The 18,977-nt window shown below is 36.3% G+C and overlaps 1 protein-coding gene, 1 long non-coding RNA gene and 1 other non-coding gene across 3 annotated transcripts; all 3 read left to right on the top strand.

The window, feature by feature from the left end:
- Positions 1-1,528: 1,528 nt before the first annotated feature.
- Positions 1,529-3,925, top strand: LOC121174999 (uncharacterized). The gene is made up of 3 exons (XM_041016148.1): positions 1,529-1,743; positions 2,425-3,028; positions 3,860-3,925. Exons 1-3 carry the CDS (start codon positions 1,529-1,531, stop codon positions 3,923-3,925), a joined length of 885 nt encoding a protein of 294 aa, XP_040872082.1.
- A 3,158-nt stretch (positions 3,926-7,083) lies between these two features.
- MIR10421 (microRNA MIR10421) lies at positions 7,084-7,219 on the top strand. The gene has a single exon (NR_161690.1). It is a non-coding gene; the product is annotated as a microRNA MIR10421 (primary transcript).
- A 2,506-nt stretch (positions 7,220-9,725) lies between these two features.
- Positions 9,726-18,598, top strand: LOC106798949 (uncharacterized). Its single transcript, XR_001388738.3, has 2 exons — positions 9,726-18,180; positions 18,271-18,598. It is a non-coding gene; the product is annotated as an uncharacterized lncRNA (long non-coding RNA).
- Positions 18,599-18,977: the final 379 nt, after the last annotated feature.

Genomic DNA, 18,977 nt, shown 5'->3' on the forward strand with positions numbered 1-18,977 from the left:
CACCACACTCTACTCACGTGTTTCTCTCTTTAATGGTAGTTCACTCGTGTTTGATGCTCTCAATATAGGCTTTTGTGTGATGTTTTCACTCTTGCCTTTTACCACTCACTCCCTCTTAAGTTCCTGGATGGATCGAATTAGACACACAAGGTAATATAAAATAAAAGGAAAGACAATATAATTATCAGAGTAACAGATTTGATTTGGGATAATAACTTGGACTTGATTTGGATAGCAGATTGGATTTGATTTGGATAACAGATTAGATTTGGATAACAAATCTGATTTGGATAAAAAATTTGATTTGATTTGATTTGGATAATAGATCAGATTTGGATAACAAATTAGATTTAATTTGGATAACAGATATGATAACAAATAAGATAACAGATAGGATAATAGATAAGATAACAGATATGACAATTAAACTTCAAATGCTCATAACTTTTGTTACGGTTGTCCGTTTGAGGCCCACTATATATCAAAACGCTCAGAATTCAGAGGAGAATCTAGATAAGGGGATTTGGTACACGATTTTCTGCCAAAAAAAAGCCTCTAACTGCCTTAATTTCGTGTTCAAAGATCAAACACCCACTTTCTCTTTTTTCTCTTTCTTCTTTTCTTCTTTTTTTTTTTTCAAAATTTCTGCAACTTTTTTTTTTTACTTGAAACAGAACCCAAACAATTTTTTTTTGACACAAAGTCTGAAAGACACTAGAAACAAGAACAACAACAAGAACACAAACGTGACAAGAACAAGAACGAAACAAAGACACAAACAAGAACGCAATAAGACGCAAACAAGAAAAACAAATAACAGAACAAGGACAAAACACGAACCAGGACAAATTACAAAGAAAAATAATAGGATAAGATAGAACCTGTATCAAGAGCCGAAGCTCTGATACCAGATGATGTGAATCTTACGGGGCGGATCATTTGATACAGGCTACGAAGGTTTGGATGACGCCACTTCCAGTGAAGGAAGATAAGTCAGGGTAGACGCCACTTCCAGTGAAGGAAGATAAGTCTGGGTAGACGCCACTTCCGGTTAAGGAAGATAAGTCTGGGTAGACGCCACTTCCAATGAAGGAAGATAAGTCTGGGTAGACGTCACAAGGATTACCTTGATAAGTCTGATAATTGGTTCAACAAGGAACCCAGAGAGAAACTCTCACCAAATTTTATCAAAATGCCAAAAGTTTTTTTTATTCAAAACAAAAACCAATACTTATAGTGTATTTGAACTAAAAGATAAAAATAGACATGGGCCTTCTAAATAGTTTGGGTCAAAATTATAATAAATAAAAATTATAACTAAAAAACATATTTTACTTGGGCCTTCAGCAACAATTAATAGTCTTGATAGTGTCTCTGCCTCTGGGCCTTCATCCTTCTCCACTTGGGCCTTCATCCTTCTCCACTCGGGGGCTTTGTCCTTCTCCACTTGGGCCTTCGTTCTTCTCCACTTGGGCCTTTAGCCTGTATTTGGCCAGTTTCATGATTCTCATCATTATATGTTGCGGCCATGATGATTCTGGAACAGAGATTGATAGAGGAATTCCGAGATCTAAATCTAGCAATCGAGATGCGACCCAAGAGCCTATTTGTGGGAGCGTTGCAAATCACCAATGAATTCGTAAATCACATACGCGAGGCTCAAAAGGATGACCAGTTTCTGCAAGACAAAGTGTTAGATGCAATGGGAGATAAGGATGTGGAGTTTAAAAAGGATACAACTGGGTTAATTAGATTCAAGGGGAGGATATGTGTACCGCCATTAGATGATTTGAAAGTTAAGATCTTGGAAGAAGCACATAAAAGCCGTCTTAGTTTCCATCCAGGGATGACTAAGATGTACCAAGATTTGAAGAGAAGTTTTTGGTGGCATGACATGAAGAAAGATGTAGCTGAATATGTAGCAAAATGTTTGACATGTCAAAAGGCCAAAGCTGAGCACCAGTGACCATCAGGAGAATTAAAGCCACTAGAAATTCCGGAATGGAAATGGGAGAGCATATCTATGGATTTTGTATCTAGTTTACCCAAGACGAGTCGTGGACATGATGCTGTGTGGGTCATAGTAGATCGAGTCACCAAATCTGCTCATTTTATTCCGGTAAATATGAAATATAAAATGGAGAAGTTAGTAGAGTTGTACATCAAAGAAGTAGTAAGGTTACATGGAATTCCTTCCAGTATCGTATCAGACAGGGACCCGAGGTTTACCTCGCGATTTTGGACAAGTCGGCATGAAGCATTGGGGACAAAGCTGAAGCTCAGTTCAGCTTATCATCCCCAAACAGATGGTCAGACTGAGCGAACCATTCAGACTCTAGAAGATCTACTCCGAGCGTGTATTATAGAGCAACAAGGCAGTTGGATGGAATGTTTGCCATTGATTGAATTTACTTACAACAACAGCTACCAGGTCAGCATTGGTATGGCTCCTTTTGAAGCTCTATATGGGCGGAAGTGCAAAACTCCTCTTTGTTGGTACGATAATGGGGAAGCAGTACTTCTTGGGCCTGAAATGCTACAACAAATTACCGAACAAGTGAAATTAATTCGAGAGAAAATAAAAGCATCCCAGGATAGGCAGAAGAGCTATTATGACAAAAGGAGAAAACCATTAGATTTTCAAGAAGGAGAACATGTGTTTTTGAAGGTTTCTCTTGTAATTGGAGTTGGGAGAGCTCTCAAATCTAGGAAGTTGACGCCCAAGTATCTGGGTCCGTATCAAATTTTAAAGAAGGTTGGGCCTGCAGCCTATCAGATCGCTCTACCTCCGAGCTTATCGAATCTGCACCCTGTGTTTCATGTCTCTCAACTGAGACGATACAACCCGGATCCATCACATGTACTTGCACTGGACGAAGTACAAGTGAAGGATAACCTCACCTATAAAGCACAACCTCAGAAGATTACTGATCGAAGAATGAAGTCGCTGAGAGGTAAAGAGATCGCGTTGGTGAAAGTGCAGTGGGGATCCGACGAGGGTGATTCAACCTGGGAGTTAGAGGATAGGGTGAGAGTTGTACCCAAGTTTGTTCCTAGAGTAGTTAATTTCGGGGACGAAATTCCTTAAAGGGTGAGAGTATTGTGACATCCTGGAATTTCTACCTGGAATTTTGTAAGTATTACATTTAAATATATATATACATTGGGGGAGAAATACGCGGGTTAGACTAATTAACGAAGAGTAACCCATAACTGGACAGTTATAAATTAATTCACAATTAATTAGTTTAAAAATTATCGTTTTGCGTGCAACTTATAATTAAACAAAACCAACCTCTGAACCACGCTCAGGGTCTCATTCTGAGCGTTTTGATATATATATATATATATATATATATATATATATATATATATATATATATATATATATATATATATATATATATATATATTGCCTACCTTTGAAAACAGCCCCCAACGGGTGCAGAGAAACACGAAGAATTGGAACTGGAGAGACGACACACAAACCGAGGAAGGATTTCAGCATCCAAAAAGGTCTAGTTTTTTTTCTTCTTTTATGGCTAAGTATGTGGTTAAGTCAAAGGTAAAGGTGGACCCTTTTTGCTACAATTAAAAAAATGACATGTGGAATTGCTTTTAAAAAGAAAAAGAAAAAGAAAAGAAAAACCATTTTAAAAGCCAAATCTTCTATCTTTCTCCACAAACTTCCAGCACAACTCTCTCTTTCTTCCTCCACGTTTCTTTTTCATTTTCTTCTCCACCATTGTTGTCTCTCTTCAAGCTTCAAATCCCCCTTCATTTCCACACCAAATTGCAAGATAAAGCTGTTTTTGGTGTCTAGGAGCCTACCTTTACCTCGTGGGACCTTCAATTTCAGGTAAGGGTGGACTTCTCCTCACTAGAAATCTATGGGTGTTGGGTTCTTGGGAGCTATAATGTGTAGTTCTACTAGGTTATTGCTTTAGGGTAGTTGTTTCTGAAGGAAATTGTTGTAATTATGCTAAACTTGACATGTTTAATGTAAGCAAAACTGTCGATGTTGATTTAGGGTTCAATAATGATGTTTTGAGATATATGTGTGCTTAAAATGTAGATAGAAAATTGGTAGAGAGGATGGGGAGAGTTAGCTTAGAGTTAAATGTGAGAATGATAGTGTTGTAAGTGGAAAAGTGTGAGATTTTGAGGTTTAGAAAGCCAAATTTGGTGTTAGTGTAAATTTGAGTTTAAAGTGAGTTGATTCTAGTTTAGGATGTCAATTAGGACTTGTAGGAAAGCTTGGTCAGAACAAATGAGGAAAATTAGTGGCAAATGTAAAAGAAAGGAGTCATCTATAGTGTAAATTGAGTGTTGAGAGGTCAAATTTTGAATAGGTGGAGATTTTACCTTAAAATTAGTTTGAGCAAGTCTAATTCAATGTTATTGACTTGATGAATATGAGAGTTTACCCCAAAATCACCCAATTTTCATTTTCACCTTTCAAACCTTGAAAATTCACTAAATTTGGTGGGTTTTGGATACCTATAATTTGCTTTACCTTGGTTTGAAGTTTGTTTTTGGCTTGAACATGATTTATACATGGTTTAGAACTTGTAGGATCCAATTTGAGTGGAATTGGATGCATGTAAGTTAGATTTTGAAAATCTACAAAATTATGCAGAAAAGCTACCCAATTATGCAGCAAATCTGCCAATTATGCAGGAAAAAAAACTAGTTGTGCAGTGCTAGTTTCTGCTGTCACAAGAAAGGTAGTATATCTCGTGTTCTAGACATTCTTTAGCAAATCCCGACGATCAAAACTTATATTTATGTATTAGGAACCCCCAGTTAAATTTTCAAGGCGATCCAATGGTTAACGAATCGGGGATGAGGACTTTACTGAAGTATGTAATCGATTATCAGTGTCCAAAAACGAATTACAACAGTCATTGCACATTGGAACTTAAAATTTACACTGTGTAATCGATTACACATAAATGGTAATCGATTACCAGCAGCATATAACACTGTGTAATCGATTACACACAAATGGTAATCGATTACCTGCAGCTACTGAACGTTCTGTTTCAATTTTTAAACCCTGTAATCGATTACACAATGTCTTGTAATCGATTACCAGAGGGAATTTTTCAGATAAAAAACACAAGATAGATAGCTAGTCAGTCGCCACACAAGCCTCCCTGCTTCGTGGACTTTTGTTCCTTTATTGGTTGACTGCCAGGAGCTCGCCTGCTGAGGTACGTCACAGGTTCTCACTGGCTGACTATGCCCGGGTTGGGTTGGGATTGACCAAGCTTGGTTTTGGGCAATAGCACCCCACCTGACGTCTCCAAGGTCTTCTGACCCCCGCGACATATCCTCAGGTACCGCTCTGTGCTCAACCAATAAAAGTTAGAAGACTGACTCTTCCACGCTTTCTCACACATGGCTTATTGGGTTATGGGGCACCCGTCATATGTGGTACTAGGTGGCGATCGGGCGATGACACAAAACACATATCCCATTTCCACAAGCTCAGGCATAAGCACATCATCCCCAGTTGTCCACCTTTAAATTGAGCTCACGTACACGTATGTAGCCTTTCTCCTTGTTCCTCTCAGCACCGGGTCCCCATCAACCCCTCCAAGCCTTCACAATGTCAAATCAATTCCATTTGACATGAAACTACCTTGGAAAAAAAAATAGAGTGGAGACAGAAATCTTTACACAAGATTCATTCGAATTCCACAGAGTTTTTCCTACCAACATACCTCAGAAAAGTCCTCATCCCCGATTCGTTAACCATTGGATCGCCTTGAAAATTTAACTGGGGGTTCCTAATACATAAATCTAAGTTTTGACCGTCGGGATTTGCTAAAGAATGTCTAGAACACGAGATATACTACCTTTCTTGTGACAGTAGAAACTAGCACTGCACAACCAGTTTTTTTTCCTGCATAATTGGCAGATTTGCTGCATAATTGGGCAGCTTTTCTGCATAATTTTGTAGATTTTCAAAATCTAACTTACATGCATCCAATTCCACTCAAATTGGATCCTACAAGTCCTAAACCATGTATAAATCATGTTCAAGCCAAAAACAAACTTCAAACCAAGGTTAAGCAAATTATAGGTATCCAAAACCCACCAAATTTAGTGAATTTTTAAGGTTTGAAAGGTGAAAATGAAAATTGGGCGATTTTGGGGTAAACTCTCATCTTCATCAAGTCTATAACATTGAATTAGACTTGCTCAAACTAATTTTAAGGTAAAATCTCCACCTATTCAAAATTTGACCTCTCAACACTCAATTTACATTATAGATGACTTTTTTCTTTCACATTTGCCACTAATTTTCCTCATTTGCTCTGACCAAACTTTCCTACAAGTCCTAATTGACATTCTAAACTAGAATCAACTCACTTTAAACTCAAATTTCCACTAACACCAAATTTGGCTTTCTAAACCTCAAAATCTCACATTTTTCCACCTACAACACTACCATTCTCACATTTAACTCTAAACTAACTCTCTCCATCCTCTCTACCAGTTTTCTATCTACATTTTAAGCACACATATATCTCAAAACATCATTATTGAACCCTAAATCAACATGGGCATTTTTGCTTACATTAAACATGTCAAGTTTAGCATAATTACAACAATTTCCTTCACAAACAACTACCCTAGTAAAACTACCCATTATAGCTCCCAAGAACCCAACACCCACAGATTTCAAGTGAGGAGAAGTCCACCCTTACCTGAAATTGAAGGTCCCACGAGGTAGAGGTGGGCTCCTAGACTCCAAAAATAGCTTTATCTTGCAATTTGGTGTGGAAATGAAGGGGGATTTGAAGCTTGAAGAGAGACAACAATGGTGGTGAAGAAAATGAAAAAGAAACGTGGAGGAAGAAAGAGAGAGTTGTGCTGGAAGTTTTTGGAGAAAGAGAGAGAAGATTTGGCTTTTAAAATGGTTTTTCTTTTCTTTTTCATTTCCTTTTTAAAAGCAATTCCACATGTCATTTTTTTAATTGGAGCAAAAAGGGTCCACCTTTACCTTTGACTTGACCACATACTTAGCCATAAAAGAAGAAAAAAACTGGACCTTTTGGGATGCTAAAATCCTGCCTCAGTTTGTGTGCCGCCTCTCCGGTTTCAGTTCTTCGCGTTTCTCTGCACCTGTCGGGACCCGTTTTCAAAGGTAGGCAATATATATATATCAAAACGCTCAGAATGAGACCTTGAGCGTGGTTCAGAGGTTGGTTTTGTTTAATTATAAGTTGCACGCAAAACGGTAATTTTTAGACTAATTAATTGCGAATTAATCTATAACTGTCCAGTTATGTGTTACTCTTCATTAATTAGTCTAACCCGTGTATTTCTCCCCCAATATACATATTTCTACCAAGAATATATATATATATATATATAATTATTTAAATGTAATACTTACAAAATTCCGGGTAGAAATTCCAGAATGTGACAACTCTCACTAAGTAATATCATAGGAAGACCAGTCAGGGTCAGTGTTTTGCGAGAATGCTTCAACCATATGGGATCAACATAGGCTTAAAGGAGCACTCAAATCGGGTGACCCCCAAGGCCTACACTCCGAAGAGACCGTCAGGGCTTCTCCCTCCTGATTTAGGTCCAACCCAGAAAACATTTTAGCACACAAACTCTATCTATAAACTGTACAAAACGCATGACTCCCCAATTATTCTCAAAATAGTTTTAACTCATTGCCCTTAAAGGGTCTTAGCATTAACTCACCGCCCTTAAATGATCTTATAATTAACTCACCGCCCTTAAAAGGTCATAATTAACTCATCGTCTTTTAAAGATCTTATAATTAACTCACCGTCCTTAAAGGGTCTTAAAGTCGTGTGATTGTACAAATAGTTCACAACTCAATGCAAACAACATCACAATCACGAACGTATTCAATTTATCACACGCATTCGATCTCAATCACAATGATTTAATCTCAATTTAACACGTTATCACAATTCATGAATCACATACACTTTACCTATGAACCATGCAATACACACAACTACTTAATTGTTTTTAAAATCATTTTAACTCGTTGGGTTTCCACAGTGGATCTCATCACAATACTCGTCGCCCTTAAAGGGTCTTACAATTATGTGATTGCACAGTTCATAGCTCAACTCAATACACACATCTCAATGCACATGTATTTTACCATTAATCACAGGTTCAAATGATCACAACATGGGGAGTAAAACCCCTCAAATAATTTCACACAATTATATCAAAATCATGGAATCAAAACGCAAAAATATCAAAGGCACTCAAGTTTATCAGAACATCAATTGGTACATAAAATGCAATAATATTGTATTTATAATTTCCAATCTTGAGATGTCAACTTTTGACATAGGTTGAGCAAGCAGAACATTAACAACAACTTCATCGTCAGTTGTGACTAGATGAGAGTGCAAGGGTTCAACTCCAATGTCTGTTTCAACATAGTTTGAAACAACATTATTAGACCCTTGCAATAAAATGTCAATGACAAATTGAATCACTGCAACATCTAGAGTCTCTCTTTCTTCTTCAGTTATTTCTTTTTGCACTATAGCTGGTTAGAGCTTTGTGTCTCTTTCAACAGACATTGTAGAAAATATTTCAGCACTTGTTTCCAAGGCTGATTGAACTTTGGCATCTAACTCTTCCTTTTGCTATTCGTCTTCAAACACAACAATGATAGCATCAAGCACCACTTCCTCTAGCACCTGATCACTAGCAGTTGCCTTTTTGAGCTCCTCTTCTCCTATCATGGTCTTTAGAGATTCTATTATAACTTCTTTAGGAATCTCTTCTGAAGCATGTCCTTCAAGAATAACAACCTTCTTTGCTACTTCTACTTCTGCCTTTATTTTCATGGCCTTCTCTATTCTTGCTCTTCTCTTAGCATTAGCAAGAGAGCGTTGTTTTGCCTTGGCAATGACAACAACTTCGGCCTTACTGAGAGAGGGTGAAGCAGATTTGGGCATTTATTGGGAAGAAAAGGCTAAGGAAGGTGAGGGCACATGGGTAGGTGTTTCTATGATTTCCACCTCAGAAGACGGTGTGGCTTTTGATTTCTACCTCAGAAGATTGTGTGACTGGTGTAGTTTGGGAAGGTTTGGGGTTCTGAACAGGTTAAGGGGATGATGGCAAAGGTTCAAGTGTTGGTTGGGTTGGAAAAGGCTTGACTCTAATGGTAGGCTTTTTGGGCTTGGGCGCAAGGTTTGAGTCAGATTCTGAACCTTTTCTCTTTTTAGGGTCAAATAGAGGTTGGGTTCTTTGCTTTTTGGTTAAGGATCGTGGTTGGGGGTCAGAAGATGAAGGTGATATTTTCTTTTGATGGGTAGCTTGTGTTTGGGTTGGCTAGGCTTGGCTTGCTCCCCCTGCGTTTGTCAAGAAAACGCTATAAACTCAAGATCTAAAGGATTAGTTTTAGTTCCTACAATCTGATAAGCATTAGACAAATGAGTCTCAATCACCTCTGATGGAAGATTGCTTGTGGGGCTTCTATGGAGGCTGGATCTTTGAGCTTCAACGATGTCTTTTAATGGTGATTTTCCACCATGGAGATGCAGCGAAAGACAAAGGAGAAGAGGTGAGAGGAGGTGCCATCCACTAGGGAATAAGCCATGGAAGAAGGAGTTTCACCACCAAGATGAGCCTTGGATAAGAAGCTTGGAAGGATGCTTCAATGGAGGAAAAGAAAGAGGGAGAGAAAGAGAGAGGGGGGAGCACGAAATTGAAGGAATAAAAGAGGGAGAGAAGTGGAACTTTGAAGTATGTCTCACAAGACTCTCATTCATCAAAGTTACAACAAGTGTTACACATGCTTCTATTTATAGACTAGGTAGCTTCCTTGAGAAGCTTTCTTGAGAAAACTTCCTTGAGAAGTTTCTTTGAGAAAACTTCCTTGAGAAGCTAGAGCTTAGCTACACACACTCCTCTCATAACTAAGCTCACCTCCTTGAGAAGCTTCCTTAAGAAGATTCTTAAAGAAGCTAGAGCTTAGCTACACACACCTTTCTAATAGCTAAGCTCACCTCCTTGAGATGAGAAGCTAGAGCTTAGCTACACACCCCCTATAATAGCTAAGCTCACCCCTATGCCAAAAAAATATGAAAAAAAACAAAAAAAGTCGTTGCTACAAAGACTACTCAAAATGCCCCGAAATACAAGGCTAAAACCCTATACTACTAGAATGGCCAAAATACAAGGCCCAAACGAAGGAAAAACCTATTCTAATATTTACAAAGATAAGCGGGCTCATACTTGGTCCATGGGCTCGAAATCTACCCTAAGGCTCATGAGAACCCTAGGCCCTTCCCTTGGATCTTTGGCCCAATCTACTTGGAGTCTTCTATCCAATGCCCTTGGGGGTAGGATTGCATCAACCTCCTTCTTCACTTTTTTTTCTTTATGTGCCTTTGCATATACTCTGGGAATTTTTCAGCAATCCCCATCTTTACGAAGGTAGCCCCCTTTCAACTGAGAGGCTCTAGATGATGGCTCTATGAAAGAAATCTCCACTCTAGTAAGCCTCTGGATCTAGGTGAAAAGCATTCCATGGGGAATAGCATTCTTCTTCACCTTGGGGTTGAACCTATCCTTGAATGCCTACATCTAGTGGAAGAAGATGATCTTAGGCAAATTCACCTTCTCACCTACCATAATCTTGTGTATGTAGAAATGATCTTTGCAGCTGACATAGTCCCTTGAACCTATCCTGAAAAAAGATTATGAAACTCACAAACCAAGAGGGGGGAGGGGAATTGGTTTCTAAATCAAATCAAACTTAAAAAACACGAGTTAAAAAAAAAACCTTCTTTTCCAAGGACCATATCACAAACTTTTGATAAACCAATATTTAATCAATCACCCTTAACACAAAATCTTTTGTTAAAGTTCTTTCTCAAAAAGTTATTTTCTTTAACCTTCAGTAAATTGATCAAGACTAGAATGAGAAAGAAAGATAAGCTCAAGAGAAAATGTACACTAATTTTTATATTGGTTCACTCTATTTCTAGAGAAGCTAATTCAGTTATCTAATCTAACCTAAATTAGATTTTCACTATGCATATAGAATTCTTACAAGCAATCATAATCTATCTTAGTTTCTACACCAAAAAATAGAGACTAAGGCACTTAACCCTAGGGTCCTTTGTGAATAAGAGCCTAAGAGAAGTTTACCCTTAACCCAAACTAGAAAAACCTATTCTAGCATGCCTTCATAAATTCATGCATATGATAACAATGTGTAGAAACACACAAAAAACAATGTCAAGGCAAGACACAACTTGATCAATCATATGCAAGAAACTTGCTTGAGAGAATGAGTGTCTTCTTAAAATCAAGAGAAACTCACAACTTACTTTTCACCATGAGATCTTCAAAAATGAAGTTTAGAAGTTGTAAATTGCCCTTTTTCTAAGTACTTAATCTTCTCTCTTTAATTCACTTATTTTAGCTCGCACTTTTCACTCTTTATACTCAGAAGTGAGAACACAAGGTGATTATTTATAGAGAAAATAGTTATAACTGCCTGTAATTGATTAAATAGTCAATGTAATCGATTATTTCAAAGAAGTAATTGATCATATTATCATTTCAATCGATTAAAGTGTTCTTCCCAAAATCTGGAAAACTTTCAAGAACAATGTAATCGATTAGATTCTTGACGCAATCAATTAAAGTGTTCTTGATCACTTTTGGGAACACTTTTAAGAATAAAGTAATCGATTACGATTATTTGATAATCGATTAAAGTAGAGACTCCTATAAAACCAATCACTATCTCAACTGAACATAGTAATCGATTACAATTAACTGGTAATCGATTAAGTCGATACGAAAATCTCTCTACAAGCTATAAACACTTATGTAATCGATTACAAGAATCTCTCTACAAGCTATAAACACTTATGTAATCGATTACGATTAGCCTTGTAATCGATTAAAACAAAGAATTTTGTGCACTGAAAAAGTTTCTAACTTTAGAAACAATCTTCTTACTCCTACAGGATGATGCATGATGTACATATGAAAATATAGAGACTTAAATGCAACGATCAAAACATCAACCAATAAAAATGTCACTCAAGAAAGTTGGACATGTAAAAGACAAAACATTTTTAAGTTTCTTCAAGCTCCAAGACTTAGTCTTCATGTTGCTCCCTCTATATCTAACATACCATAGGCATGACTATGTTGAACAACACACCGTGGATCATTCTGCACCTATAGGTCAAGTTGGTTATTCTTAAGAAGGTGTTGAGAGTCTTCTTGTCACCTTTGTCTGGGTGAGGTTTTCCATAGAACAACTTGTCCATAATTGCCTGGGTTATCTCCTTCTCTCAGTCTTTGCTCATGGTCTGATAATCTAGAGCACATCCAGAGGTAGCAACAATGGTGGTTGGAGAGATTACCACCTAAGTCCCAGTAACAGTCCCTTTAATGGTTACTCCATCTTGTCTAACAATTCTTCAAAAAAGAGGGTAGGGGCTATAGTGCTTGGTGTTGAACTTTTCAAGAAAATAAGTTTAGATATCAAACTGTAGAAGCAAATAACATAAGAAAGGAGGTTGAATTGTGTTTTTAGAAATTTTTAAAAAAATTCTAAAACAAAAGGTACGTTTATTGTCTAACGTAAAAAGACCTAGACCACTTAGAGATCAAACTATGTTAGACGATGATAAAAATAATTTTCTTTGTAAAACAATTAGGATATAAAATCTAAAAATAGATCTAAACCCTTTGTCAGTTCAAGCAAAAAAGAGAAGCACACAAAGTATTATACTGGTTCGTCTCAAACCTGAGACTACGTCTAGTTCTTGGCAACCATCAAGTTTCCACTAACTCATCAAAGTTACAAGTATTGTTTATTGCCACTATTGGCTCTTACACTTGCAAGTTCTACCCTAAGCTTGACTTAAACCAAATATTCTTTGTCCTACCAAGCCATTGTTGGCTCTAAACAAATCAATAACATTTGTTGGAAGTTTACACACTAACTATAATATATGACCGTCTTACAGATGTATATATCACTCAACACTTTTAGTTTTTTCTCTCAATGTATACAAGGTGTTTTGAGAGCTTTATATCTTTACAAGAATTTACAGAAAACTTTACAAGAAAGAATGAAAGAATAATTCGCATAGATTCTTTGTATCTTGTTTCTTCAAAGCTTCTTCAATATATAACCTTCATCTTCAAGTATTCATTGTCTGACAACGGTTAAATTCTTCACTCTAATGCTCGTTTGAAGTCTTGAGTCTATTGAAGCATTTAATGCTTGCATTAAATGCATGTCCCTTCTTCATACAAAGTCTATGCCGATAGGATAACGTATGTTGTACTTCATTAGGGAAGTCCCTTTTTTCATCATTGCAGGTCTACAACAATAGAGCGTGCCTTTTGATGAGAATTAGTATCTTCCAGACATATTTCATTTATTCTTCATAGGACTTTGACAGATCCTAGGAGAATATTTTCTGCATGAAAGAATCTCAGACACAGAGTATTAATGAGCGTTTTAAATGCACTATTTAAATGATACATTAGATCTTCTTTTGAGTGCATCGTTTGAAAACTTCAAGCGCATAGATACAAATCATGATTTGATAATACATCAAACATATTTTATAATTTGTATTTAAGACATAAATGTCTTTTAACTTAACCACAAAGAATGATGAGGACTCAATGAACAACCTACGTTTACAATATAATTTTGAAGTTAGTTTCAAGCCTTGCGCAATTGTGAACGTTGAATGACTTTCAAAAACCTGATTAATGTTGATGGCATCAATGGTGGTGTCGATATGGAGGAGTATGACACGAAGGAGCTAGTGGGCAAGGTCAACCTTGCAGATCTTGCATTGAAGAAGCAATTGCATAAATGCGAAACGAGTCCAGATATAAAAAATAGAATCACTTTCAGAGAGTGAATAACAATCTAGAAATAAAAGAACTTTCGAAGAGTGGATCACATATCTGAAAAAGAAAAACAACACGTACAAAAGAAGAAAACGAAAGATAAAACTGAATAAAATAAAATGAAACAAAATAAAAGATAAAAAATATGCACCCTCCATTTAAATATTAATAAATCTGAACGGTAAAAAAAGTTTCCCACAATGGGAGACATATTGAAGTTTCCCACACTAAAAGTCATCAGAAAAAGATACATTGAAGCTCTTTTTGAAGAAAGTACATTTTGACGTTAACCCAAACATAAACTAAGTATTTCAACTACATATGATTTCATCTTTTATGTATATGAAATTTCCTTACGATTGTCTTTTCTGCAAGTTCTTGCCTTATGTTGATTGGGCTACAATAATAATGATTGGAAAGCCTATTATCAAGGTTCGTTCTTTTGGGATACAGTTTAATAAATTAGGCTAAATTACTATTTTGAGCCTCTAATTTATTTTCAAAGTTTGATTTAGCCATCTAATTATTAAATAATTCAATTTGGTTCTATAATTTTTAAAAGCATTCCAAATAAGTAATTCAGTCGAAATTAAAGTTAATGATATTAATGAATTGGAGACAGTGTTACATTTTATGGTAGTTTAAAAATGCCAATAAGTAATTTTTACATATTGGTAGTTTTAAAACCGCCACTAATTGTTTTAAAAACAAAGACACAAATATTACCATTCACTCTTATCATGACACCCAAAGCACCCATTTCATAACCTAAATTCCACACGCTGCCAACAAACTTTGATTTCGGGGGTTTTACCAAAAAGGGGTAATTTTTTTTTTTAAATTACCAAAAGAGGACATATTTCGAATAAATACCCATTTAGGGTTAAGTTATAAATGACAATATAACTTTGCTTACATAAGTCATAAAACCTTTATCGACTTCTGAATTTTTTTAATTTTTCATTTATTCTTGTCAAAATCGTAAGAATTCCTACAACTTTCTCCTTTTTTTTATATAGGGAGGCTATGGTGGGAACTAAACAATTTCCCCATGGTGAGAAAGTTAATTTTTGTTTGTTAGATATGACGGTTTTGAAATCAGTGGTTGATATTTTTTTGTTATTTTTAATTTCTTTTTATCATATTTAATCTTTCTTTCCCAATTTGTTCGTGGATATCTCCTTTCTCTCTCAATCTCCATATCCTTTGTTGTCTCTCTCTTTGATGTCAGGAACATCATTGCTTCCCTTAGCCGACAACACCATTCAAGCAAAGTGTCAAAGCCATCAATGGCTTCCATAGAAACAAGAAACATCCATATAACCAATTACACAATGAAAAAGAAAAAAAAAAAGAAGAAAATAAAGCACAAAACAAAAAATCCAAAAAAGATAAAAAGAATGTTCAAATTTGAGAAACTGGTACAAAAGCAACAATGAAAATCCAAAATATAAAGTGAAATGCGAACTACAGGAAAACCCTATTGCTCCCACCAAAGCCAAACATGCACAAAACCAGATCACCACCTTGAACAAAAGCAAATTTCACAATGAAACCCTAACAAAATCCTCTGCGAACCACTACAAAACCCACATTGAAACAACTATGAGCCAACACAAAATTGCATCACCGAAGCAACGAAGCTAAATGCATTGCATCCCCCACACCCACCAAAGCCAAACGTGAATGATCAACCGTAGATCATTCTCCTTCCCTCTCGCTCTACATTAGGTATTCTCGTTGATGACAAAAACGACCATCATAACAACGGTGTCACCATCTTGCGGCGCAAGTTTGAAGAAGGTGTGGCGATTGCACATGATTTGATTATTTGGAGGTGATGGGGTTGGAACAGGTTGGGGGTAGTCAGGTAGATATAATTTTGGAAAAAAATACTAAAAAGAGAAAAAAAAAAATGAAAAATGAAAAAGAAAATCTTAGACATAAATTTAAAAATGAGAAGATCCAATGGTGTAAAGAAAACTTAGCCTCTGTCTTTTTCCAAACCCAAAGTCATAAATCAATTAAAGACTTCTATAAATCAATAATGAAAAAAGTTGAAAAAGACGTAGAAATCCTAACGAAAACTTCTACTAGAACAATTTAAAAAAATGCAAAATTACAAATTTGGTCCTCTTAGTTATCTCCAATTTCGATTTTGGTCACCCTTTAAAATTATTGATGTATTTTGTCCTCCTTTTTTTTATCCAATCACGCAATCTTGGTCCCCTAGTCCAGATTTGGACATTGACCGTTAACAACTTACGTTGACTGACATGTGTCAACATCTAAGGACTCTGAAACGGTTTGCGATTTTTAACCAAGTGACATTTTTACCCCAACCCTGAATGGTAATATCAAAAATCCTTTTGCTCCCTGAAAATCCCAAATTGGAACCGCGAACCCTAAGGAAATCTCGTGTGCGTGAGGTGTCGCTGTTGATTGTTGATGGTGGTGCTCGTGTGCATGAAGTGTCGTTGTTAATTGTCGTAGGAAGATGGAAGTGCCTTTTGTTTGCAAGTAAGTTAGGTTATTTTATTGAAGTTTTCTTTATATTATAATGGCGGATAATTGTGGTCCATTTGTTGGGTTTGTTTGTTGATGTGGTCCACAGAGTGTTTTTCAATGTGAATTTTTATTAAGGTTTTGGGGTCCACGGGGTGTTTAGTGCTTCTTTTCTGTTGTGGTGGTCCCTTATGTCTTCTTTGGTGGTGTAGTCCCAATTTTTTCTTCCAGAGGGTTGAAGCCACTTAATTGTGACTCTGATATTTTGCAATTGGCTGAAGATGTTTTTGGCTTTGATGTGGTTTAAGTGTATGTGGATCGGGGGCGGGGGGTGTTTGACAAATCTGAAAAAAAGTTGAATGATTTTAAGGGAGATGAGGTTGTTGTAATTGATGGAGTGGAAGTTGAAATAGTGGTGAAGGGTGAAGATGAGACTAAGGTTCAAGTGGATGAACAAGGTTTAGTGGAGGTTCAGGTGCAGGGTGAAGATGAGGCTGGTGTTGTAGATGAGATGGAGGTTGTTGTTGAAGGTGTGGTGGAGGATGATGTTGAGGCTGAGGGAGATGATGATGATGATAATAGCAGTGATTGTAGTGAAGTTTCAGATAATGACTTCGAAGAAAGCTGGGATTGGACAAAATGGTTGGACCCTCATACATTTAGTTAGAGTAGTGACCCCATATTTGATACTAATGAAGTAGACTCAACAAATTCTGATTTTGATGATGAAGATGGATATTCTGATGAGTTGGATACTCCAGATGGAAGTGAAGATGAAGGTCCTCCAATAGTCAGATTTCCTCATTTTAAGGTGCTAGAAAATGATGAAGATGTAAAGTTTGAAGTAGGGTTGCAATTCAATAATAAGAAACAAATTCTAGAGGCTATCAAATACTTTGCTATAATGTCTAAGAAGAATCTGAAGGTTAAAAAAATGACAACAAGAGAGTCATTGCAATTTGTAAACAAAAGGGTTGTCCCTTCTACTTACGAGTTAGCAAGTCCATTCAAGCGACGTATTGGCACGTAGTGACATTCAAAGATGACCATTGTTGCTTTAGAACTGCCAGAAACAGCCAAGCTACACTTGATTGGGTGGCAAAAAGGTTCATGTCTTTATTAATGCATACTCTCGACATGAAGTTAAAAGCTTTAATTGCTTACGCTATAGAAAAATGAGGATTCAGGTTGACTATGGATCATGCATACAGAACAAAGGTTAGGGCAATGGAAAAAATTGAAGGTGCAACTAGAGATCATATAAACATTTAAGAAGTTATGCTACTGGGATAATAGAAAAAAACAAGAACAACACTGTGAAGATCAAATGTGACTTAACTCCTCATGGTCTTGTGTTTGAACGTATCTATGTATGCATGGAGGCTTGTAAGAGTGCATTTGCAACCACTTGCAGGCCTTAGATAGGATTGGATGGTTGCTTTTTGAAAGGAGAATATGGTGGCCAATTGTTCTCTGTAGTAAGTAAGGATGGAAACAATCAGTGATGCTTACACCAGTGATGGATCGAACTTATGGTTTCCTTTACAAACACCAGTGATGAGGAGAGCTCTTGGAAGACCAAACAAAGCAAGGAACAAGAGAAATGATGAGTCTACGAACAGGTTCAAGCTCCCAAGACAGTCAAAATTAGTTGTTTGTAAAAAATGTGGGAAAATTGATCACAACAAAAGGACATGTAAAGGAAAGACGACTACAGATAGGAACATTCCAAAAGGGGGAAATAAGGTAATTTGCCTTTAATATGTGTTTTCCATTGCATTTAACAAAGTTTGTGACTTTAACCATTCTTATAATATTTGCGTTCAATATTAACAGAACTTGAAGAGACAAACAACATCTCCCACCAATGTTGTAACAAAGAAACAAAAGAATGTTTCATGTACAAGTGGGACTACATCTGCAGGAATTCAAGGAGGTGCCAGTACCAATGAAACACAAAAATCATGAATCAGTTAAGGGAGTCGACAAGGAGGACTTGGGAACAAATGGATTATTAGTTTAATTTTTTAGGATGCAGAACTTATATATTTTGTGCCTATGTTCAATAAGGCTTTGTTATGCACTCTTTATCTAATTAATTATTCAGTGTATGTTTAAGCAACTATTTAAAGAGGCTATGTAATGCACTCTTGTGTTCTTAAAATTATTTAGTTTAGTTTAAGTTACTACTTAAATTTCTGTTCTTAAAATTAGGTTTTTGTCTCTATTTTGTTCTTAAATTTTTGTCTCTATTTTGTTTACTGAAAACAAACCACTAATGAGTGGGTAGAGTAAAAAAAAACAACTTATCACCATTTGTACAATTTGTTCAATTAGGCTTTTGGAACTTGCTTTTAGCTTATCACCATTTGTACAAAAACCAACTGCACAAACCACTAACGATACATAATTTGTCAAATTTCAGTGAGAACAAATTTCAAAAGCTGAATACCAAATGAATACCAAACCTCAAAACCAATGAAATATTCTTTCATTAACATAATTCAGCAATTACAGAGAGTGTACAAAAAACCATCATATCA

Source organism: Glycine max, chromosome 6 (assembly GCF_000004515.6).
Source record: "Glycine max cultivar Williams 82 chromosome 6, Glycine_max_v4.0, whole genome shotgun sequence".
NCBI classification, from domain to species: Eukaryota; Viridiplantae; Streptophyta; class Magnoliopsida; order Fabales; family Fabaceae; genus Glycine; species Glycine max.

Excerpts from the sequence above, each read along its gene's own strand:
- LOC121174999 (XM_041016148.1), top strand. The coding sequence starts at position 1,529 with ATGATGATTCTGGAACAGAGATTGATAGAGGAATTCCGAGATCTAAAT. Across the intron at positions 1,744-2,424 it reads TTTAAAAAGGATACAACTGG|CTACCAGGTCAGCATTGGTA; the intron begins GTTAATTAGATT and ends TTACAACAACAG. Across the intron at positions 3,029-3,859 it reads CCTGGGAGTTAGAGGATAGG|GTAAGGGTGGACTTCTCCTC; the intron begins GTGAGAGTTGTA and ends CTTCAATTTCAG.